This window comes from Heterocephalus glaber, unplaced genomic scaffold (assembly GCF_053883595.1).
Source record: "Heterocephalus glaber isolate CG9 unplaced genomic scaffold, H.glaber_assembly_v1.0 deba00001140, whole genome shotgun sequence".
NCBI lineage: Eukaryota > Metazoa > Chordata > Mammalia > Rodentia > Bathyergidae > Heterocephalus > Heterocephalus glaber.
The window spans coordinates 2,385,354-2,409,961 of NW_028258200.1; the positions used below are offsets into that span (position 1 = coordinate 2,385,354).

At 42.6% G+C, this 24,608-nt stretch overlaps 1 protein-coding gene and 1 long non-coding RNA gene across 3 annotated transcripts in view; one reads left to right on the forward strand and one right to left on the reverse strand.

Annotated features, from left to right (window-relative positions):
- Window positions 1-14,020, reverse strand: part of Chrna5 (cholinergic receptor nicotinic alpha 5 subunit) — a 31,476-nt gene extending 17,456 nt beyond the window's left edge. Inside the window, exon 1 of one of the 2 annotated variants that reach the window (XM_013068247.3) lies at window positions 13,710-14,020. In XM_013068247.3, the coding sequence (XP_012923701.1) occupies window positions 13,710-13,791 (82 nt within the window). In that variant the 5' untranslated portion in view covers window positions 13,792-14,020. Of the gene's footprint in view, window positions 1-13,400; window positions 13,607-13,709 lie in introns of those variants that run through there. The other variant, XM_021250075.2, reaches the window with a different exon arrangement.
- LOC147828347 (uncharacterized) lies at window positions 13,781-14,635 on the forward strand. The gene is made up of 2 exons (XR_015450947.1): window positions 13,781-13,925; window positions 14,132-14,635. It is a non-coding gene; the product is annotated as an uncharacterized LOC147828347 (long non-coding RNA).
- The last annotated feature ends 9,973 nt before the right edge of the window (window positions 14,636-24,608 follow it).

The following is a 24,608-nucleotide window of genomic DNA, read 5'->3' on the forward strand; positions in this document are numbered from 1 at the left end:
TCTTGCTACGCAGGTCAGCCTGGCCCTGAACTCACTATGTAGCCCAGGCTGGCCTCAAACTCAAAGTGATCCTCCTGCTTCAGCTTCTTTTTTTTTTTTTTAATATTATTTTATCGGTACATTTTAGGTATACAATATAATGACATCATTGGAAATTTGCACCTTTACATAATCTCTCTTGGTTTTTATTTTTCCCTATTCTCCTGCCCTCCCTTCAACCTCTCCATCCCTTCCTATTTACAAAGACTGTGTTTCCATTTTTTCATTTTCTCATATGAATTCTATCCCCTTCTTTCCTTTCCCCTACCCCTCCCACTTCCCCCTCCCCTTTGCCCCTTTTCTTCCTATTTCACATTACCTATTATACATTTAGTCCTTATTTACACTTTCAATTTCTCACACCAGAGAAACTATTTGGTATTTACACATGTGTGTACTATTTATTTCACTTAAGAGTATCGCCTCAATGTGCATCCACTTAGCTATAAATGTCTCTAATTTCTCATTTTTTATGGCTGAGTAGTACTCCATTTTTTTTTTTTTTAAACACATTTTCTTTATCCAGTCTCCAGTTGATTGGCAATTGGGCTGCTTCCAAGTTTTAGCTATTACAAACTGTGCTGCTATGAACATGGGTGCACATATATCACTGTGGTACGATTCTTTTAATTCTCTGGGGAACATATCCAGCAGGGGAATAGCTGGGTCAAATGGGAGACCCAGAATAGCAAAAGCAATTCTAGGTAACAGAGACATGCCTCAGCTTAAGTACTTACTGGGATTTTTTTAATAGAGTCTTAGAGAACATAGGGTCCTAAGGAGGAATCATTTTTCTCCTATCTGGGAAATGCTTCCACCTTTACATGATAAGGTCCATGCTGGCTTACTTCTGTTCCCTGAGGCAGTCTAGGCCTCTGAAACAAAAGGCAGAAATGAACTCCCCATCACTTCCTGCTATCAAAGCACATCCTTTCCCTGGAGCAAGTCACCTGCCTGAGCAGGTGCTGAGAATACCAGAGGCAAAGGACACACCTGAATTGCTGTCCTGTCACACTGATAGCCTCAAACTGACATCATCCTGTTTCTTCCCCTAAGTGATCAGTGCCGGCCATTCAAGACAGAGCTATCAGTGAGCCATGTTGCTGGAGGATATTTGAAATCAGAAAAGATGATTTGATGGTACAGATATTCCTCATTTAATGACCAAATTATGTTCACGAGACTAGGTCACTAGCTGCATTGGTCACTAAAAGAGGAATTATACATGGTATGTATATTACAATATTCAGAACACAGAAATGGTCAAAGGAAGCTCCAACTTCATCGTCATCACTTTGCTTTTATTTGCATGACTTCTACCATGCAGTACTGTAATGTATAACAGAACATAAAACTACAGTACTGTACTTGTTATCGCTTGTGTCTAGATGTCCCCCCAAAACCTCATGCGGTCATAGGTGGGCTTTTCAGAGATGGGTAGAATTACAGTATGTGATGCAGGGATTAAGGATGTGATGCTGGAATCAAGGGTGCGTGGTTATTAAATTAGTCCACTGATTGGTTTGCCATAGTTCTGGGTAGGATTAAGCGTGCTCAAGCATGGGTGTGTCTGCTACCTGCCCTTAGAGCAGGTAGCCTGAATGCAACATAAGGGACAGAAACAGGGTTGTTGTTGGTCTCTTGCTGCTTGCTGCTTTTGCTGCCTTTTGTTTTGTTTTTGTTTTTTTGGTACTGGGGATCGAACTCCAATCCTTGCGCTTGTGAGGCATGCGGTGGAACCACTGAGCTAAACCCCCGGCCCTTTTGCTTGCCCTGTTTTGCCATAAACTGTTTCTCCTCTCTGCCATGCCAACCTGCCTTGGACCAAGCCAACTATGGATTAAAAACTCTACAGGGCCGGGGATTTAGCTCAGTGGTTCTGCCGCCTGCCTCGCAAGCACAATGACCCGAGTTTGATCCCTGGTACCAAAAAAACCCACAACTCTACAAATTGTGAGCCAAATAAACCTTTCCTCCTTTAACTTTGGGTGTCAGGTATTTTGTCTCAGTGATGAGAAAAGTAAGACAGTACTATAGAGTCGAATCAGCAAAAATTATAGTACTATATAAACAAGGAATATTGTACAAAAAAAGACATTGAGACTGAGAGACCTAAGTTAGCTTAAGGGACTCCATTTTGTCTGAACTGCCCCAGTTCTGGTGACAAACTGTCCTCTGAGAGAGTCTTATCTCATGTTTGTACCCCTGTGTGATGTCTCAGTACACCAGACGTGCTAATCTCCATTGTAGGTAACAGAATGGGTGTTTGCATTTTATGAGGGCTGGTTTTACAACATACCCCTGGTGACCCAGATATGCTAACCACTCATTCTTTCTCACTTCTGTAGATATGCTTACTGCAGGGCTAGGGATGGGGGAGGAGAGGGGAGGGGTTGTCTATAAAAAAAAACGGACCAAAAGTTCAGTCCAGGGCCAGTCTCCTTCCAGGGGATTTGGTCCCGGCCGGAAAATAAAATAAAGTTCTTTGCAGATTTTACATCGTGTCATGACTCAGATGACTGTCGCTGTCGGGAACCTAATTCCAACAAGACCTTTAAGCAAGATATATATATATCTATATATAGATATATAGATATATATATATAGATATATATATATATATGAATGATGGGTCATAAGTCTGAGTGCTGGGTCCTAAGTCCGAACAGTGTGCCTTGGTCAGAAGTCCAAACAGCCGTTAAATAGCTAGGTTGTTAAGGAATATTTGCCCTATAAGCATCATAAAGAAATGTTCCTCTCAAATCTCATGCATTTAAGTATTCACGTATTGCCAGCCATGGTGGTACACACCTGTAATCCAGCACTCAGGAGACTGAGGCAGGAGGATCCCCTCAAGTTTGAAACCAGCCTAGGTTACACAGTGAGATCAAGGCCAGCCTGAACTACATAGCAACACCCTGTCTCAAAAAAATAAACAAAACAGAACTTATGTGTGTACTTATTCCCTTGAGTCAGGAAATATTAGCGTAGAAAAGCAGGGTCATGCACGCAGCACTATTTCATCCTATGAGGAGCTGAATTTAAGACAAATTTTGTGCCTATACCTTGATTTTCTTAACACTTTTTTTTACTACTGCTAACAGTGCTCCAAGATTAGGAATCCTGCTGTCCCTGCCAAGTGTTCTCTGAATGACAGCTGCTGACTAGGCCTTCCAGCTCCAAGCCACGTCCTGGTACAGCACATCGTCCCGGGCGCTTACAGGCTGATGTCCTGTATGACTTGGTCCCAGCTTGCTTTCTCCAGTCTCTACAGCGATGCCAAGACAATGTTAACCATGTTGAAACCTCTGCTCCAGTAGCAGAGAGGTTACTGATAAAAGTCAAATGCTGTCAGGCACACCTCCCTCCAAGCACCATGCTCAACCAGAAGGTGACCTGTGCTGTGCCTTAGCGGTTTTGTCTAACTTCGGAGCAAAACACCCAAACACACAGGTGAAGGTAACCTGTCTTTCACTCACGTGTTATTTACATCACGGGACATCCAACATTGCCATTTAGTAAAAGAACTGTGTTGACAGCCTCTTCTACTTTCTCTTCAAGCAGAATAAATTGTGCCTGGTTTTACAACCTTATCAACTGTGGGCCTTGAAACAATTTTTGCTGCATGTAATACATTCTATTCTGAATAATGTCTCTATCTTGGCCTCTTTTCTGCCTTTAGCAGAAAAATTCATCAATTTTGTACTGCCAAATAATATTTTATATTTATTCTAAAAAATAACCAGTTCACCAGTGAGTCCATAGTCCTTTGTCTGGTAAATAACACAGTGCTTTCAGGGTGCCACTGAGTGAGAAAGTTTCACAGTAAAATCAGCCTTGGGGTCATGGGCAGTCAGTTACTGAGAGCGTGAACTCTGACTTCCACGGTCATTGGTTTGGACTTCCTTTTGAGCCAGTACCTAGGAAATCGCCACATTTGCACAGTCCTTTGTCCCACCACATATAGATTTACACTCTGCACACAGTACTTTTATGGAAAAATCTGCATTGTACTGTACATCACTACTTATTATCACTATTTTTGAATCACGGATTCATTTTTAGAAAAAAGGAATATAAAAGGATCGGAGTTCGATCCCCGGTACCAAAAAAAAAAGGACTACAAGGCAATAATTATAAAACAAGCAAAGTTAGCTAAGGTCAACAATGACTCAAATCATGTGAAGCCTAAGTAGACCACATCATTACCAGGTTAGCTGAGACAAATCTATTCATTTTCCATCACGCTCTTTCAGGAGTGCAAACCTTGAAAACAAAATGGGGCTTCAAAAAACTGTGATTAATTGTAAAAAATTATAATTTTACCAACACTTCAAGATGGTAAAATGTGAAAAACAATCTATGCCAGTGGAGACCCTGACAGCCCTCAGAGATACTTATTCATGGGACATCTTTCAGAAACACCAACTGCATAGTCAGATCCTCTCAGGAGGGATCAGTAGCCAACAATTACTTTCAGAAACTTTTCAGAAAGCTTGTCAAATTGCATTCAGCTGGCAAAGCCCAACCGACCTCCACTGCTGCGTGACAAAGTTCCAGCTGGGGGAAAGAAAGGGTGGAACACATCGTACCCTCATGTTTTATTTTTTCTTGCCATAATGTTTATAATTGTTACTCTGATCACAGGAGTCACTGTGTTTGTGACTAACAACAAACTCTCCATGAGGCAAATTGGTAATGATATATTGAAATCCGATCTGGCTCACAAGTCCCAAATTCCAGTTTCTCTTAGTTCTATTGCCACATCCACTCCTAAAGAAACCTCTCCTAAAACCCCCTCTGTTTCCCCCACTACTATGACTCCCCCTCTTATTGCTGACATTCTTTTTACTAAAGGGGTCTTATGAAGAGATTGAAAGGACAGACTTTAGATGTAAGAAAGAGTGGAAAATGGGAAAAAGAAAGTTAAGACAGGTAAATGCATTAAGGAGGCAAGTTACTCAGTATTTCTCAAAGTGCTGTAAACATCTCCTGCTCATAGACTATGAACCCAAATGACATTTAGTTAAGATGAATAGAGGTATAGAAAAATAGAGAGCTAATAGCAAACTATATTAACCATTGTGCAGTTTCTCAAGGGCCAGCTGGCGACCACAAGTTTGACACTTAGTTGATTAAATCTTGCTTGTACCCCCGCTGATATAAAGATTTTGATTAAGTTACTTTCTGTTCTGTTTAGGTGTGGGTAAATAAGGGGACAATTGTAATTTTTAAATATGTATTCATGATGAAACAGCTTAGAGAAATTGTACTTTGTTTAGCAAAAAATAACCTTTACTTCAATAGAAAATTGCTAAGGCAACTTAAAATGTAAACATGTTCCGCCCAATGCCTCCCAGATATTGCTTAAAGATATAAAAATAAATCAGACCCTGAGATTTCTCAGAGGGAACCTGAACATTGCTTGTGAAGGTTCTTTTCTCATCGCCGGCCCAGGACATCTCCCCTTCCTATCCTACATCGACTGCACATCGACTGCAGCTGGTCTGCGGCATTCAGCAACAAAGATACCCAAAGTTCTGCTCTAGCTATTTATTTATTGATATAACAGAGAACCACAGAAGGTCACCCTCGAGGGTACTACAGCTTGAATAAGTTTAAGGAAAAAAAACTATTTTTATGGACTTTTTGTCTCCAACACAGACTTCTCTTTTCACTCAAGAGCGTGAATATCCACTTACTACTTTAAAACATTCACACTCAAGTGATTTAGTGAAACATTTATTTAAAAGAAAAGGTACCTTGATTCTTTTTTTTTTTTTGGTACCAGGGATCAAACTAGGGACCTTGCGCTTTTGAGGCAGGCGCTGGAACCATTTAGATGTACAAAGGAAAGAAAACAGAACTGTAAAGCTGAAAGCCTTAATTTGCATACTTGGCACAACTAATTGCCTTTTAACCTCCAGATGCCAAAATTTTCTAACCTATGTGAAATAAAGACACCTTAAAAGCACCATAAACCCAACATGTACAAAACCAAATTCAGCCAGGCATGTTGGCACATGCCTATAATTCCAGATACTCACGAGGCTGAAGCAGGAGGATTATGAGAACAGCACGGGGAATTTAGTGAGGCCCTGCCTCAAATTTAAAAAAATAAAAAGAGCCATTGTATAGCTCAGTGTTAAAGACCCCTGGGCTCGATCCCTAGTACTGCAAAAATTCAAGATCTTCCTCAAAATGGTCTCCTGCCAATGTTCCCCGTCACAATGAGTAGTTCCATCATCTGAAAACTCAACAGCACTGCCTCCCTCCTACGTCCCCCACACTGGGGCACTGTTGAGTTTACCTCCCAGATCTCTGTCCATCTGCGTCTCGCCACCCATGCCCCATCCGTGCACAGCTCCCTGCACCTCTCTCCAGGACGGAGCAGGTCTCCCGTGCCCAGTCTCTGGGAGACGCCTTGGCAGCACCAAGAGTCAGCTCTGCGCAGACCAGCAGCCCTCCCCACACACAGTGGTGATGCCACCTGCTGCCTAGGGCATTGCAGCTCTGCACCACCTAGGACAGACCAAATCCTCACAGCCCTGGCTCGCCCAGCCAGTGCCCTTCAGCCTCTCCCAGAGTGGCTGTCCCCCTACCTCTGCCCCAGCCACACTGATGACAGCTTCTCACCCACACGTGCCCTTCAGTGTGCACTGCTCCCCTCCCTCTTTACCTGACTAACCTGCACCATCTTCAGACCTCAGCCAAGGAACCACTTCCTTCCACAGGATCTCTTTGCTACCCTGAAGTCTCTGCTGCCTTTCTCTGTACAGGCCAGTGATCTGCATCTGGCATGCAAGTACACACTCTTGAGTGTATCTGAGTAAAGCACATCTCCCTAAGATGTAAACTAAAGGCAGCAGGTATTGTTTGTTCATTATTTTATCCCTGGCAACCTAGCAACACGGCAGCACCCAGCAGGTGCTCAGTTTATCCAATGAATACATAAATGAGTCAGTACCAGGTGCCAATTCTCATTTACCTTGAAGGATTCAGTCTTATCACTAGTTCTAAAGCAACTGTCCTAAGAGCTACAGAAATTTTCTTTTAAGGATTATAAACCACTAGATTCAGCTTCTGAAATTAGGACTTTGTCCTATTCAAATTTGAATAAACAGAGACAATGTATCTGGGTGTGGTGGCACATGCCTGCAATCCCAGCTCTCTAGGAGCCTGGGGCAGAAGAATCATAAGTTCAAGCCCAGCTTGGGCAGCTTAGTGACTGAAAGACCTTGTCTCAAAATTTAAGGGAAGGTAGGCCAGTATAAATGCCCTGGGTTTAATCCCAAATAGAGATAGAGTGAAAAGGAGAGAGAGAAAGAGAAGAGGAGGAGGAGGAAGCAGAAGAGGAAGAAAAAAGGAGGAAGAGGAGAGGGGAAAGGGAAGGAGAGGAAGAGAATGAATGAATGACTATAACGTACTGGTTAAGAACTTACAAGTTAAATTAGGCAGTGTGGCATGCACCTGTGTTCTCAGCTAATAAGGTGACTAAGGCAGAAGTGTTCAAGGCCAGCTTGGGCAACACAGCAAGATCCCATTTCAAAATAAAAACCCACAGGATTTGCAGATGTATAGGTTGGGTTCCATCTAGCCTCTCAACACTTACTCCATGACATAAGGGCAAGTCATCTAACTTCTTTGCATGTTTTTTCATCTGTGAAACAGGAACAAAACAACACCTCCTTCATATGGTTACAAGAATTAACTGAAAGTGTGTCTCTATATGCCAGCACTGAGTCACTCTTATTCCACAAATGACTGTTAAAGGAACACTAATTAATGGCCCCACTAATTTAGCTGTTAACCTCCACGTGCCACAGCCTCTCATCTATATAAGGCATGGCAGAGGGGCCTGGGAAACTACTCAGGCAGAGACAGAAGGGAGGAGGGGGAGGGACAGAAGCCTTCTGGGCCAAGCCCCCAAGGGGCTCCTCTCTCCCACCAGACCCCACCTCCTAACAGCAGGTCAGCTTTTAAGCCCCCAAGACCCTGCCTATGAGCGTGAGCCTCTTGGGGGTCATTTAGGTGTAAACCTTAACACTAAGGATTTTAAAAACCAATTCTAGAAACACTTGGTAATATCCTCTACTGGAATTTTTCCATAAAGAATTATAATTTTCTTATAAAAAATGATTCTGTAATCAACGGACAACATCTGCTATGTTTAGTGTCTTCCAAAAGTTCTTAAATCTTTAGCATCTGCTACACTCAGGTACACCAGAGCCTAACATGTAATATCTAATCAGTTAACTCATTATTCAATAGATGCTGACTGGCTGCTTATGGAGCCAACCTGTCCCTAGGGATGAAGCAGAAAACATGGTGTTTGCTTTCCTGGGAAACAAATTTGTGTGTTTCTTTACCTTTGTTATATCATAATTATAATTCTGTGGTCATGCAGGGTACACCCCACAAAAATAGGGCCCCAGATTCTTGCATAGTGCCCAACCTGCATATCTGAACATGGTACAGCCCTGGAGTCTTAATACAGGATTTCTCAACTTTACACTGGTGACATTTTGGGATGGATATTTGCTGTGGGGGGCTATCTTATACATTGTGTGATGTTCAGCAGGTTCCCTGGCTTCTGTTCACCCCACACTGCCCCCAGGTGACAAGTAGAAATGTCCCCCAAAGATTGCCAAATGTTAGGTAGAGGAGCAAAACTGCCCCTTTTTGAGAATCGCTGGTTTGACATTAGTAGCTAGTAAACAGTAAACCTAGAACTAGGACCCAGATTTTTTTTTTCTCAAAATGATGCTTTCATTGCAAAAGTAATGCATTATCACTGTCAAAATCCGAAGACAGTACCTGATAAAGAGAAGCAATTCTCCCTCTTCAATTCCTCTCTCTTCTAAGGGTAACCACTGGTAAATCTGAGGTGTAGACATTTTTAATGACATGCATGTGTGCACCCTACCCTACCTCACCTCCACACATGGGAAGGACAAATGTTTTCCTCTTAAATTATGCAAGGCGATTTTCCCATTTAACCTGGAGGTATCTACCTATCTCCACTCTTTCTTCAGAAGCCATGAAGAGGTCTACCTTATGGGAATGCCCTATCTTATTTAAGTTTTCACCATGGTTAGGTATTTCTGTGGTGTTCAGTTTAGGTTTATTTCTAATAATGCTAATGCAGAAGTTTTAAACTTTTAAGCCTTCAAGGCTTATGAATTCTCACAGGCCCTTATTTTGTTTCTATTTACCCAGAAACAGGCAGATCCACAACCCCTCATAATTACTGGTACTTTATATAATCACAATGTAAGCCACCACAAAAAATACATGTATATCCTGTTAGCTTTAGTATTCACAATGTACATTCTGTTATGTCCTGTCTGTTAACCTTGAAAATGTATCCGGTTAGCCTCAAACTTCACAATGTATATCTTGGTTAGCCTCAACATTCACAATATGCATCCTGACGTGTTGTGCTATGTGAATATCCTGTTCCTGAAGAAAGCCCTAATCTCAAAGACAGTTAAGTTATCGCTCATCCCAAGCCCACCCCAACTTAAACTACTGTATAAAACTCCCTCATTTTTAAATTTTGAAGCCCAGGTCTTTACGGAGTACCTAGCTCCCCTGGGCCAACCAGTCAAATAAAGCTTTCCTCTATCTCTTTTGAGTGGGTTTGTTTTTCCAGGTCCAGATTTCCTACAACAATGTTACAATGGGAAAATGTTGTAATTGACATCTATTTTCCCATACTTATGCAAGCACTGACTCTCAGACGTGGAACTGCTGAGTCAAGAGTATGTACATCTTAAATTTTACTAAATAGCGGCTGCCAATAGCTTTCCCCAATTTCTTCATGGACTGCTCTGAAAATGAAATAAATCTACCTAAAGCAGTTCACAAGAGTGATACTGTATATCCTCAATTCAAAATTAAGGCATTCCTACAGTAGTTAATGCTCCCAAGTCTCCTTATATCTTTTAATACAAAAAGTGACTTTTTAATTCCTTTTTATAAAAACCCTCTTTGCAGCAGTCCTAGGAAGGCTATTTTAAGCAACAGTAAGATAGGGCCGGGGATTTAGCTCAGTGGTTCCCTCGCCCGCCTCGAAAGCGCAAGGTCCTGAGTTTGATCCCCAGTACCAACAAAACAAAACAAAACAAAGTAACAGTAAGATAAAGTAGCAAATACAACCACTTTGTTAATGTGAGGGGAAATAAATGTGCATTTTGTCAGGCATTTTCAATGTGGCAAATAAGTATGCTTACCAATCGTTATTTTAGTATCACAGATGAAATGCAGAGGATTTTTTTTCACTTCAGGATTTTCACTATATTTTACATTGATTTTTATCACAGAATTACAGGATAAAGTGATGCTGTAATTGATATGCTTCAGTAAATTTAATGTAACATCTTGCCCGCTCAAGAACACTTGCAGTGAGAAAAAGACTCTAGGCAGTGTTAAATTCAGGTCTAGTCAATAGTTCTCAGGAAGAGAAGACAAAAAAAATTTAAGCATCATCAGATCAAGTAAATCAGAGTTGACTACTTTAATTTGGGACCACAGATTTCTCAACAGGCAATAAATGTGTATTATGAATGAGCACATTCACAGCATATGAAATAAAACACTCGCAGCATGTGAAGTTGTGTAGCCTGCATGACTTTGATAAGGTGCTATGGATGTCCTCCTCAGAACTGTCCACCTATGCCCAGTGACTGGAAGGAAGGGTGGAGACAGCGGCTTGGCAGGAGAGTGGCATAACGCTTGCTTTCCTCCTGTCAGTCTATGTTGCCTGGGCTACAACTCATCATAAAGTCGCTGCTTCCATAATCACTTTCATCGGATCCACCTGAGAATTCACCCACTGGCACCTAATGGGGAGCAGATGAAAGCCCTGCTACATCAAGCATGGAGCTCTGACCAACAACCACCAGGACCTCAGGCTTGTTAGAAACAGGGACCTTGGGTGCCGAGTCAGCACCTGCACCCCATCCACATCCCAGGGATTCCTGTGCACGTTCAAGTTTGAGATCCTTGGTCAAGAAAATCCACGGCGAGGTTCTCAGGGGTGGGGAGGTGGGGGACATTTTTGTCCTCTAGGGCACATCTGACAATATCTGAAGACATGTGCTGTGGGTGCTTAAGTGTCATCTCATGCAGAAGACTTTAAGTCAGGGTGCCTGATAAGGCTCAGGACACTCCACTCCCCCACAACAAAATTCTCGTCCTATATTTTCAGAAGCTGAGAAATCCTGACAGAGAAGAAAAAGTTTTGCCTAATTCCGTGTAGTGTATAATATCCAAAAGCTCAGGCAGGCACAGTGGTGCGGGCCTAGAATCACCGCACTGGGGAGGGAGGCTGAGATAGGTGGATCCAGCCCAGAGTTCAAGGCTAGCCCAAACTACAGCGCGAGACCCTGTCTCAAAATAACAAAGGAAGGCCAGTGCTTCCACTGCCTGCCTCGCAAGCGCAAGGACCCGAGTACCAAAAAGAGAAAAAAAGAAAAATAAAAATCCAAAAGCTTATAGTACTGTCCACTGTCTATAACTGTACTTTCCAAGAAAAGAGCATGAGGTCACTAAGTTAGACATAGTAGGAGAAACAATACCGTGTTTCCCTAAATTGTGAACAAAATATATTTAAATTAAAATTTTCAACATAAAACAGAAAAGAATCCTTAAAAAGAATTCTTCTGGGGCTGGGGATTTAGCTCAGTGGTGCTGCCACCTGCCTTGAAAGAGCAAGGTCCTGAGTTCGATCCCTAGTACCAAAAAAATATTCTATTGACGTTATAAAACTATACCAATGATGTTCTAGAGGGAAAATTTCTAAGCCACTAGATGTATATTTGTTAACCTCTGAAAATGTTAATGAAATAACTAAAGGTGGAAAGAAAACAGCTTTATAGCTCTCATTTTCTATGAATTATTTTATTTTCTTTCATTTCTCTTTTGTTTTTTGGTACCGGGGACGGAACTCGGGTCCTTCTTGTTTTTGAGGCAGGCGGTGGAACCACTGAGTTAAATCCCCAGCCCTTTTATTTCCTTTAAAAACTCAGCTACTACATGTGCTAAAAATAGTTGCAACCATTTAAAATGTCGCACAGCTAATAAAACTGACTAAAGACTCTGGTTTCCATAAGTCACTGTCCCCATCACAGTTAGGCCAGTTTAAAAGACTTATCTTATCTCTTCTCGGCCTTTTGGCTAAGATCAAGTGTAAAAGACTTATATTATCTTAATGTACTAGTAAATTATGCTTTAATATGGACAAAATTGCCATCTGGGCCACTTTCCGCAGCTCCGTGACCTTCCATCAGGCAAAGAGGTACCACTGTTAGCTGAAAGGACTGTCTCTATTCCTGGGGTCTGACTCAAAGAAAACCATAAAGAAGAGTTATTATAGGAATCTGAGATGAATGTGAAAACAATGCAATGCAAACATGAAAGTAATTACAATTGAAAGGACCTAAAAAGCATCTACCATGGCCCTTTGATTTTAAAGAAGTGAAAATAAAGAATCAGCAAGGTCAAGGAACATGCCCAAGGAAGCACAGCCAGTTAGCAGCAGGTCTCTGGACTCCACTGTACTTTCAGACTCCGGGATTTCAATGCGGTTGTATACAAAAGCATATTAACATTCCAAGTAAGTGTGTAATTCGACATCAATACCAAACTATTCAATACAGTATCACTGACTTCTTCAAGGTGATCACTTACTAAGAACACATAAAACCTCAAGATTTCAGAGCAGGAAGAGAGAACCTTTAATGACCTCTCGCCTATCAGGGGACGAACTATCCAGTGCGTTTTACTGCTCCATTGGTTTCTCTCACAAACATTTACTAGGCTACTATAATAAACTAGTCTTGGACACACAAAGAAAAATGTAAGAATCACCGTTCTTAGACATTCACATGGGACGAGAAAAGAAAGTATAAATGTAATACAAAAAGAGGATTATTACAAAAGTACTTACTAAGTGGGGGCAGGAAAAAGGAAGTAATCATCTCTGGTTATAACATTGAACTGTAACTCATGAACAGAGAGCTATTTACAACGCTGTCACAATGCTTTACATTAGAACAGATAAAACATCTTCAAATTTCCACCTTCACCGCAAAAGGATATGGAATTACCATTTTCTAGATTGTCAGGCCCTGTGCGTGCGTGTGTCCTAATCTGCTCCAAGGCCAGAACTCGAACACAGGTTTGTCTGGCTGCAAAGCCACGCTCCTGTCCTCCCGCTCAACTGTCACTGTGCAGGATTTCACTTAACTCGCCTTCTTTCTCTCCATCTACGTTAAGCAACGAATCCCGCAGTTAATCATCCTAGTCCCCCACGCTACTGCTGTACTTCCCAAAATCAGGAATTGAGCTTCAGAAACCTTATCGAAGGAGGGACGAGACGGGCCGTGGTACTCGGCATTCCCTCTGCTCACCCTCGTCACAGTGAGCTCGTGCGGTCTCCTGCTGAAGGAGCCAGCGCTCCACGCGGGACGGAGCTGCGGGCCCCGCAGTAAACGAGTCCGCCCCAACCAACCGCGGCTGCTGGCACGAGCCCGGCACGGGGGCAGTGTCAAGGGGCGGGGGCGCACCGGACACAAGGCACCGGAGGCACAGGGGCGCGGGACCACTGCTCACCCTCCCGACCACGCCCCGCCCCTCGGCTTCTGGCCCCGCCCCCATCTCCTCACCTCCGGGCTCACTGCGCCCCTCGACCAGAGGGACGAGGAGGAGCAGTTGGAGCACGCGGTGCCCCGATGCCCATACCGCCATCGCCCGGCCCCTGCGGGAAGGTGGACCCTCGGGGGATGCAACGCGGGCAGCGGGGGCCACGAGAGGACGAATGCCGCCGACAGCCTCTTCTCCGCGAAGATCGCCTCAGCAGAGGCTCCGGGCGCTAGGGAGCGGTAGGCGCACTGCCTCCCCGGGTCGCGCCCAAAGCCAAGCTCTGGAGCCCGCCCAGGCGGCTCCCTTGTCCACGCCCCCCCCTCCCTTTCCCGGTCCTGCTTCCGATTCGACCCTTCTGCTCCTAGCTCCGCCTTTCCCCCCAGGCCCCGCCCCTTAGCCCGGCCCCGCTTACCTTTCTGGGCCTGCCTTCCTCGTGGGGCTGCAGGGCGCGCCAAGTGGACCCCATCTGGAGACCTAACGTTCTGGACTTGCAAGGCGACCCCAGACACGTCGTCCTTCCTCTCTGGGCCTATTTTCTCGCCCTTGAAAGAGGAGACTACACTAGAGGATTTGGACAGCTGGTGACTACAGCTCTTCCACCCATTCTGTTATTCAAGGGACGGACACGAGGTGCTTCAGATGCGGCCAGGGCCACTGTGTAGCCGTCAATTAACATGTGTAAACATCAGGGCCTTGATCTGCCACAGAGACTTAGCAGGCTGACGGAGATGGACGCTGACAGCTGGAATCATGCCTGGACTCCCTGGGCCCCGCCCTGCATCTCATGCCTCTGTTCGTAATTGATTAGAAAGCTTCATTGGTTGAAGGGATTCAAGCAAATTACCCTAAACTGCAGTAGCAGAGCGTGCCCTTACTGTTCACAGACGTTACAGGGTTGGCACCTCAGAGATGTATCATGAGCCAAACATGATAAATCTGCTAAAAATGAGATCTGGCCGCAAAGTACATCAATGGCAACCTTCTTCAGTTAAGGTCTAAATAGCACCGGGAAAATAAACCCAATAGCTAAGGAAGCCGGTGTGCTTAAACAGGACCTAACGAAAAGAGCACAGAAAAGGGATGCAAGGGTGATAAGCAGCCCAGTCATTAATAACACTTGTGCACAGGCATGAAAGACAGCACTTAGCAACCCTTCACTGCAGATCTATATTTCATGCTGAAGAATTCACCACCTTACAGACCCTTATGTAGTTCATCCTCACAGTGTTTGGGTGACTTCAGAGTGCTAGTTTGCTTTTATAGCTAAGGGATTTGAAAGAGAGAAGTGGAATAACTGCCGAAGGTCACAGTACCTATGGGTAGCAAAACTAGAATTCGGTGTTTGTCTGCTCAGCCACTGTAAGCATAATCAGAACTTCTAGACTTCCCCAGGGTGTTGTATCAATTACCACAGGAAAAATGCTCATCTGCATAGTCTGTGAAAAACACTATTAGCTGTTGGTTTCTTTTTTCAAGTGAAAAGCACACTGTGTAATTTGTTGGGCACTTTAAAATCCAAGCAGATAATCACGGAATTTAATGTATGCATCTTGGATGGGTTTTTCTTTTTCCCTAGAAGGATTCCTAGTGCCAATTACTCGTTGCTGGATGTGGTGGCTGCACCTGACTCTGATGACAGGCGTCTTCTCACTGCTAGGAGACACTGGGAAGCCCCAAGACAATGAAGACTGCTGCTTGCTGCTGCAGCTGCCACCTACAAAGTTCCCCTGAAGTAGCATCTATCCACCAACTTCCAAAGGGACTGTCCATTTCTTTATAAATCTTATGTTCTCCACTACCTTGTCGCCCCAAAATAAGACCTAGATGGAAAATAATCAGCCTTGAAAACTAGAGGTCAAAAATGCCAGCCCCAATCAGCCTATCCTTACCTACCTTACAGAGTAGCCACTGAGCAAGAGAATAGTGATGGCAGGAACAGACTTAAATCCAGGACCTGATGTCTTGTCCCAAGTACTCCTTCCATGATCTAATCAATTTTCCTGGCTTTAAATCCCATTTATGTACTGACAAACAAGTTCATACTCAGGTGCTGATATCACCTCTGAGCTCCAGGATATCTGACTATGAACTTAACATCATTAATATGTGGATGTGTCACTTAATATGTTCCAAACCACTTTGTCCTCTTCCTCTTCCTCTTTCCATCTCAAACAGTGGTTCTACCATCCAACTCATTACTCAAGCTAAAATCCTGGAAGTTAGTTCCCCTCTCTGCTTCACCCACCATGTCTGATCTGGTTCAACATTAAGTGCAATTCAGATGGTGATGGTGCACACCTGTAATCCCAGCACTTGGGAGGCTGGGGCAGGATTGCCAAAAGTTCAAGGCCAGTCTGAACTAACTACATAGTGAGATCCTGTTTCAAGGAAAAAAAAAAAATTAAGTACAATTTATCTTGAGTTTACCTTGGATCTGTATCCTGCTTCTCCTGTCCTCGTGTCTAGCTTAGACTCCTGACCCAGCCTCTCAGCTGAGTCTCTTCCCCTGCACCCTCCAGCACATCCTGCAAGTGACAGCCTGAAACAAAAACAGAACCCCAAGTCCTGGTCATGATTCCTAGAGGAGCCCCCAACCCCTGCCCTCACAACTTCCACACCCTACTCTTCCTCCCCCCTTGCCAGTTCCTACCCCTGCTCCAGCTGGGCCTGTCCCCTCTCCAACAGCACACCCACCTGTCTAAATTGGGTCCTCCACGCCCTTGCCTGTTAGTCCCCATCAACACCTGTTCCCTACCTTCACTACATTGCCACAATCTGTCACTCCATTCTCTTTGGTGTGCCCTGGGTCTGATTGCCCCCAGATAACAGCCCCAGACCAGCAGCAGCTGTGCTTGCTTTATTCCTGGGTGAGGCCCAGTATACTGAGCACACTCTAGATCCCCAAAATGTTTGTTGGGTGAATAAATGAATACTAACTCGTTGGCCCACTATCTCACAGCTAATGAATTAGAAAATGGAGAGTTGGGACTCAAACCTAGATGACCTGACTTCATTCGCTACACTAAATCTCTCTCATGAAACCCCATTCCTGGGCCTTAAAGTAAAGCCTAAAAACCCACCTGGCAGAAGGATGAAATTAGTGAAGTGCTTAGCAGAGTACCCAGTAATCCAATAAAAAGTACCCATTATTATTTGTGTGACAATCATTCCCTGATGTGATTTTGCACTGACAAACTCCTAAGCAAAGGGCAGCTGAGGGCTGGGGATTTAGCTCAGTGGTTCTGCCACCTGCCTCGCAAGCAGTTGGTACTTTGGAGTTAAAACAGGGCACATGGAAAGGGAATTAGGAGCCTGAAGAAAATAGCAGGAATCCAAAATAAATGTTAGCATAGGTGTGTGGTGTGGTCTAGCAAGTCATCTTTTATATCAATGTTGTTGTTGGTTTTTCTTTTTTTATAATGGGGTCAACTGAGCTAAATCCAGAGCTAGGCAGCTTCTCCAAATCTTCCATTCATCATCTCTATTATGCCTTGGTGATAAATTCTGCTGTAAGCCTTTAAAATGAAAGCCAAACTGAAAAGTTAATTAAAGATAAAAATGGATGCTGTCAATTTTACTGCTGAAATTAAATGCATTTTTATAGATTAAAAGAAAAAAGTATTGATATGATATTAAAATGCAATCTTTCAAAAAAAATGATATAAAAAGAAAAAAATCTCTTTCAAGGGCCATTTGACCAAAACCAAAATGTAAAGTGCAGACATATTTTAATGCAGAGAGCTCCAAGAAAGAAAATTAATTGGCCATATTACATTGTTATACCTAAATATGGTAGTAGTACATATAATCAAATATTACAAAAATATAAGCCATATATAAAGCTCAGCTATCCCAATAGAATTTAATAATATATATCACAATGTCACAGACCCAATTACCAATAGAAGACAAAAGCTAGCAAGGATATGTCAATTCAGTTACTATACAGTAAATTATAACATATCCTGGACAAATGTCAGGTCTTAGTAAAAATGAAGATATTATCTCCACCTTAGGAAAATCCAGTACAACATCCCATGTCCTCTAAATGTGCAGAGCTTTTCAGTCTGAGAGTGGTGAATCACATTGTGAAAAGATTTTTCCTTTTAAAATAAATCTGGATTTCTGTGAAGTTCTTCAGCCGAGTTGCAATTAATCACATGTTAGTTAACCCTGGGGCCTTGTTCTGAGAAGTGTCATTAGTGACCTCTATGTGTGAATGTCAAGTAGGTGTGACAGCACTGAGCAATATAATCCCATGGGACCCCTGTCATGGATGCAGTACACCATATGTATTTAACAAACAAGAGCTCAACACTTATACTTCATAAATTAGTTAGGATAATATAAATATGATTGTGTTACACGATCTGTTCTCCATAAATGATACACTATTATAACTTTGTTTTAATGGTAGCAAGGTTTTACATTTATTAAAAGGAGAAAAAGAAACAGGCTCTGCAGAGTGAGCTTGGGTCAAGTAAAAGTAAGGAAAGTAAGTACAATCACTCTATGGTGCGAGGGTGGATGAATTGGAAAGAACACAGTAGCCATTATTATAAATTCGAACAAGAAATGTATGCCCTTTTTGTTTTGTTTTGTTTTTTGGTACCAGGGATCGAACTTGGGTCCTTGTGCTTGCACAGCAGGCAGCGCGTATGCCCTTTTAAGAAAGACAGGTATTTAATATCTTCAAGACACAACTGTAAATGTTCAATTCTGTGCAAAAGACAGAATTTAAATATTCTTACCCAGTATGGAGTCTGCATCTTCCTCACACTTTCTATTCTAGACATGAGAGGTTTTTCTAGACATGGCTATGTATGCCAAACGTGAGTCCAAGGTACAAGTTACACTGCAAGTATAGACCACAGATGTTCTAGGTGTTACAGCTCACGCCATCTTAGGACCTAATTCACTGATGGCCAATTTAATTATTCCCAGATTATTCCCACTTCAATCCAGGAATATTATGAAATTCTTTTTGGTACCAGGGATCGAACTCGGGACCTTGCACTTTTGAGGCAGGCGGCGGAACCACTGAGCTAAATCCCCAGCCGTGAAACTCTGATCTTTAAAAGTACAAAAACCAAAACAAAACAAAGCCTGGTGGTGGACGCCCATGATCCCAGCACTCGGGGGCCTGAGGGAGGAGGATCACCATAAATTCGAGTCCAGCCTGGACTACATAGGGAGACATTGTCTCAAAAAAAAATTTAAAAGGCACAAAAAATAAAAATCAAATACATTTCATTTCTACGTGGTAATTTGTGAACCACCACAGTGCTTTTAGGAAAGTGAGGATATAACAAAACCAAAATAGAGCTGCTTCTTTGGAATCTCTGCTCTAATTATCCACTCCTCTAATTTATTTAGTGAAGACTTAGGTTCTCGCCTAGCTTCATTTTCCTGCAGTACTAAGGGACATCAACATTCCTATATGGATAAGAAATTAGAGCAGATGGGCAACCTCGCAGCAAAATAAAGAGCTCCCTGGGAACGTTAGAGTAATGCATGGTATTGATTGTTCCAGAGAATTGATTATCTTTAATCTAAATCTGAGCCACCTGATCCAATCTCTTAAAGTTAGAAACCTTTGGTAATTCCCAGGTCCACAACTGTCTCACATAAGCCTCAACTGTTCCTGTTCTTCTGTAACATGCCTGACTCGTGTTAGGTGTTTTCCATTTTCTGAAAACTGGGAAACACTTGAAATCACCTATACAGAGAAGCGTATTTTGATCTCTTATAACTGATCTTCTCAGTTGTTGGTGAAGCAGAGTTGAAATTGCTTGTGTTTTTGCCACACATGCGTTCTTTCCAATGCTCAGTGGGACAACAGATCAGGGAACACAGACCACTCTTGGCATGTTACAAGGTGTGCAACCTTTGGTATCTGGTATCAGTTAAACATGACTTTGAATACTCCTCTATCACTTTCCAGCTACTCATTCAATAAATATTTGAGAATCTTCTATATGCCAAATTCTAAGGAGGAAGCAGTGAACAAGATAGAAAATCTCCCTGCCTTCGTGGTACTTACTGCCCGGGGGAGGAAGGAAGGCAGACAGCAAACAAGAAGACTTCAGAATTTGTAGGAAATTGAGGAAATACACAGAAAGTACTAGTACAGGGGTTGGGGATTCTACTTTAGATTGGGTGCTCAGAAAATATCTTTCTGAATTAAAAAAAAAAAATGTCTTCCTGACAGGTGAACTGAGTTAGGACCAGAGATGGAGGAAATGACAGATGCACAGAATGCAGGGGAAGAGTTTTCCAATAGTGGGGAGGACCCTAAATCACAAAAGAGCTGGGCACGAGGGAAGGTGGAGAGGAAGAAAATAGAAAACACTATCAACGAGCTAGGACAAGCTGTGCAAGGTGTGGCTGTGGTCAGGATGAAGAGATGAATTTTATTCCAAGGACAAAGGGAATTGTGAATTTTCCAAAATGATCATGTCTTGCTTTTTTAATCAGAAAACAGTAGATTGTTCAGGACTTGGGAGATGATTTATCCTGCTTCTCCCATCCAGCATGACTCTGAGTGTTTCAGAGAATGTTATTATGTAATGCTCATAGGAACAGAATCTAAGACTTGGCTTCTCGTCCCGTTAGGTATAAAAGAACTTACAGAAAAGATTCTTCCTGCCAAGATGAAAGGGAAGTGTAAACCTCTTCAACTTCGAGACCCACTTTGATGATAACTAACAAAATCACATACACTTATTCAACCCATTTTCCACTTTCACAAGGCCCTTATAGGAAAAAAGAGGGGAATGCAGACCACTTTTCAACTCTCTATCACTCATATGAATGTATGGTATGAAAAAATAAACCAGATGTAACCCCAAAATTCTGCATTTAGGTATATACCCAAAATAAATTAAAACACATGTCCACAATAAAACTTATTCCAAATGTACATAGCAGCATTGTTCATAATAGCCATAAAGTGGAAACATCCCAGGTATCCATCAACTGATGAATGAATTAACAAAATATAGAAATAAACATACCATGGAACATTACTGAGCAATGAAAAGAAATAGATCTGTAATCTGGTAAATAAGCAAACAAATGAATTCCTGATACAGACTGTATCAAACCCCAAAAACATTCTGGTAAGTGAAAGATGTCAGACACAGAAAGTCAAACATTATATGATCCCTTTGTATGCAGGGTCAGATGCGTAGAGACATAAAGGAGATTTGTGGTTGCCTATGGCAGGGATTTGATGTGATGGCAAAGGGGTCCAAGGCTTCTTTTTGCAGTGAGGAAAGGAGTCTAACATTGATTGTGGTGATGGTTGCTCAACTCTGTGAATATACCAGTTATTCAAATGTACATTTTAAATGAGTGAATGGGATGGAATGTGAATGACAGCTCAGGAAAACTGTTACCAAAAATAAAAACAGGCTGGAAACAAAGCTCAGTGCTTGGCAAGCATATGCAAGGCCCTGGATTCTATTCCAAGTACCAAAACCAACCAACCAACCAAGAAAGGTAAGTAATGATCTTATTTCATGTAATTCTGAATTCATCCAAGAAGAGACAACTCCCAAGTAGTCTGAGTAATAAAATTAAAGTTGCATGACTAATTTAAATACTGGCTTTAAAAAATAGATGAACAACAACAAAAAAATAGATTGACAGGTCAAGCATGGTAGTGCAAGCCAATAATCCCAGCTGCTCAGGAGGCTGAGGCAGAAGGGTGGCAAGTTCAAGGCCAGCCTGGGCAAGCCTGTCTCAAAAAAAAAAAAAATCAACAATTATACTTGTATTTAAAGTGTATGTTAAAAGGTGATAAAACCACAAATTTGCTATACATGTCATGGGGAAATATTTTTATATGCATTATACCAACAATAAGAGCTGTGATTGATAACTTTGCATATAAATACAAAAACCCTTCAGTATGTCAACATCAAGAACAAAAATACAAATGCTAAAATGAGAAAACATTTGCAATATAAATGATAAAGAGCTACCCTTAAAAGAACTCATAAATGAACTCTGAGAACTTGAACACTGATAGAATTGGGCAAAGGAGATGAACAGACAGTACACACAAGAATACAAATAAAGTCTAGAGGAAAAATGGAGAAAGCGTTTGATATGGGTGCGCCCTAATGTAATAACTGACACTGTTTACCGAGCTGTACCTGTCTCTTCTTGTTTTCAGGTTATAACAATAACAAATCAGACCCTGGAAAGTTCATCTGATCCCACAATGCCTTGGGGGATTGGATTGTAGCAGGGCTGACTGGACCCTGGTCAGCCTTTACCCACTCTCCCATCCCTCCCGCCATGGCAGCCCCCCACCTTCTGCTCCCTTATCTCAGGCTTAGCTTCTCATCCTTCCTTGCCTATTTCAGTAGCCTTCTGTCTCCTTCAGTCTAATCCATCTTCTGGACTCCCAGAATCATTGTTTTAAACAAATTAGAGTTATTTGTTTCTTTTTTTGGTACTGGGGATCGAACTCTGGACCTTGCACTTGCAAGGCAGGTGCTGGAACCACTGAGCTAAATCTTCGGCCCCGTAATTGTTTCTTTTAAAAAATTTTTAATTTTTATTAATCCACATTTGCAGGACATCATGGGGAGTTGACGCATGTATACAACACATCTTTTTTTCATCCTCTTCCTTTTCTTCCCCTCTCCCTCCATCTCTTGTAAAAGATCCTTTTTGTAAAAGATCTATCTTCCTGTTTCCTGTTATCTATCTTTTATTTTGCCCTTTATTTGTACTTCGGCTTTCTCATAAAACAAACTGAGCAATATTTAAGATTATTTTACTGAACACTGTAGTCTCAAACTGCATCCATTTTCCTACAAATGACTCAAATGTATCCTTTGTGGCAGAGTACTATTCAATTGTGTATAAATACCACTTTTTCTTTATCCATTCATCTATTGATGGACATATGGGCTGCTTCTAAGATTAGCTATGATGAATTCCCAGCTATAAACATAGGAATTGGGCTTATTATTCTCTGGAAAATCTCAGTGATCTCTGCCTAATAGAGAGCACAAAATCATGGACTCCAGGACCTGCACAGCTGTCTGCCTCTCATCCTGGTGTTATCGCCAGTCTTCCCCAACAGGCTGCGCTCCAGCCCCGCTGAGAGCAGGCCTTCTTTCCATGACTGTGTGATGCTGCCCCCTGCCTTTCCTCTGTGCACAGACCTGGAATCTGGCATTGCTCCACAGTGGTGAGCAGGATTATAGCCACCTTGCCTGCAGTTAGGAACCAAGGGTGTCCCACTCACCGTGTGTCCCCAGCACCAGCATCACCAGGAACACGGTGAGTATCCCACAGAGAAAGGAATAGGCCTGTTTTTTCCTTCTTTTTTTTTTTTTAAGTGCAGAGTATTTTTGAACTGCTAAAACAAATCCTTTCATGGAACTTTCAAAGTGCTAGACTGTAGAAACTCAGGAGCCTTAAGGAAAACACCAGAAATAAAATTATACACAAGAATACAGGGGTTTTTTTTCTCATGGAGCTTAATTTTAAAAATATGATTTGAAGTTGTCCAAAGTGAAATCAGCTAAAGCTTTTGATTTTAAAGACTGACCCAAGATGTAAAATGTAGCTCTCCTTGGTTCCCTACCTGTCTATCTGTAGTGATACCAGGGATTAAGCATAGGGGTCTTCACAATGAACTCTACCTCTAGGCCACAGCTCTAGAGCAGGAGATAAAACCCCACAGTTTTGGGGTGGCCTCTGTGCGCCCACACTTTCGCTTTAGTCCTGTGTGAATTAGCAAAAGAGTGAATATGTTGAAAATGGTCCATCGTTAGGGTCAAATTCTGAAGATTGACTCCTAATGTGGTGGTGAAATATCCTAGGCCAGTGATGGTGAACCTTTTAGTGACCAGGGGCCCAAACTACACCCCCAAACCCACTTATTTATCACAAAGCACCAACATTGCAATTAAACCTGGATACTGAGGTTTTAGTTTAGAAGAAACTCACACACTTGGCTCTCATGCTGACAGAGAGGGATCTGCGTGCCCGCTAAAGCATGCATGCCACAGGTTTGCCACCACTGTGGAGTGGGCTCTCTTTACCAACATGGCCTTCCAGACATTGTCCTAACTTTAGGGTCCTGAGAGGTGGTCAGGATACAGAAGCCTGGCTAGAAAAGGAATTTTTAGGATTTCATTACCGCACATGGAGAGGCTGTCATCAACATTGCCTAATGTACATCAGTTGCTGCTCTATTCACTGGGACACAGACACAGAATAAAAACAAAACTCCTCCTATGAAACCTGTTCCCCTGCAGGAGACAGACAAATACACCAGCTGGTGATGAGTGTTACAGAGAAAGCGCAGCAGGGAAAGGGATATAGAAAACAGATTGGTCTGTTATAGAGGTAGCCAGACTGAGGCCAGAGGAGGGTATCTGTACAGCAGTGGGCAGCACAGATACCCAGGGCAGGGCACCCCGAGGCAGCAGAACTGGCAAGAACACCGGCCCTGTGAGGATGAAGCCTGGAGGCCAGGACTGCCAGAGACACATTTGGATCCATGCAAGTGAGGAAGAGATCTGGTGGAAACGCAGCAGCAGGGCCAGGAGAGAAGGTGTGTCACGACCAATGCGAACAACCTGACTCTTACTGAGAAGACAGGAAGCCAATGGAAGGTGCTGGGCAAAGCAGCAGCACATACTGTATTTCAAAAGGACCCCTCTAGCTACTGTGTTAACTGCATGTAGGGCAGGAAGTGGAAGCAGGAGACATGCTGGGAGGCTGCTGTAAGAGTCCACATGAGAGGGAGGCTATAGTGTGTTGAACTAGGTCACCCCTAGTCCCTCCATGGTAATGGCTGGATTTATTGGCTTGCTTTTCATCTCTGTACTTTCTGGGGTGACAAGATTGAAGGAAGTTCATTTTAAGAGTACAACCAATCCTCATTAGCA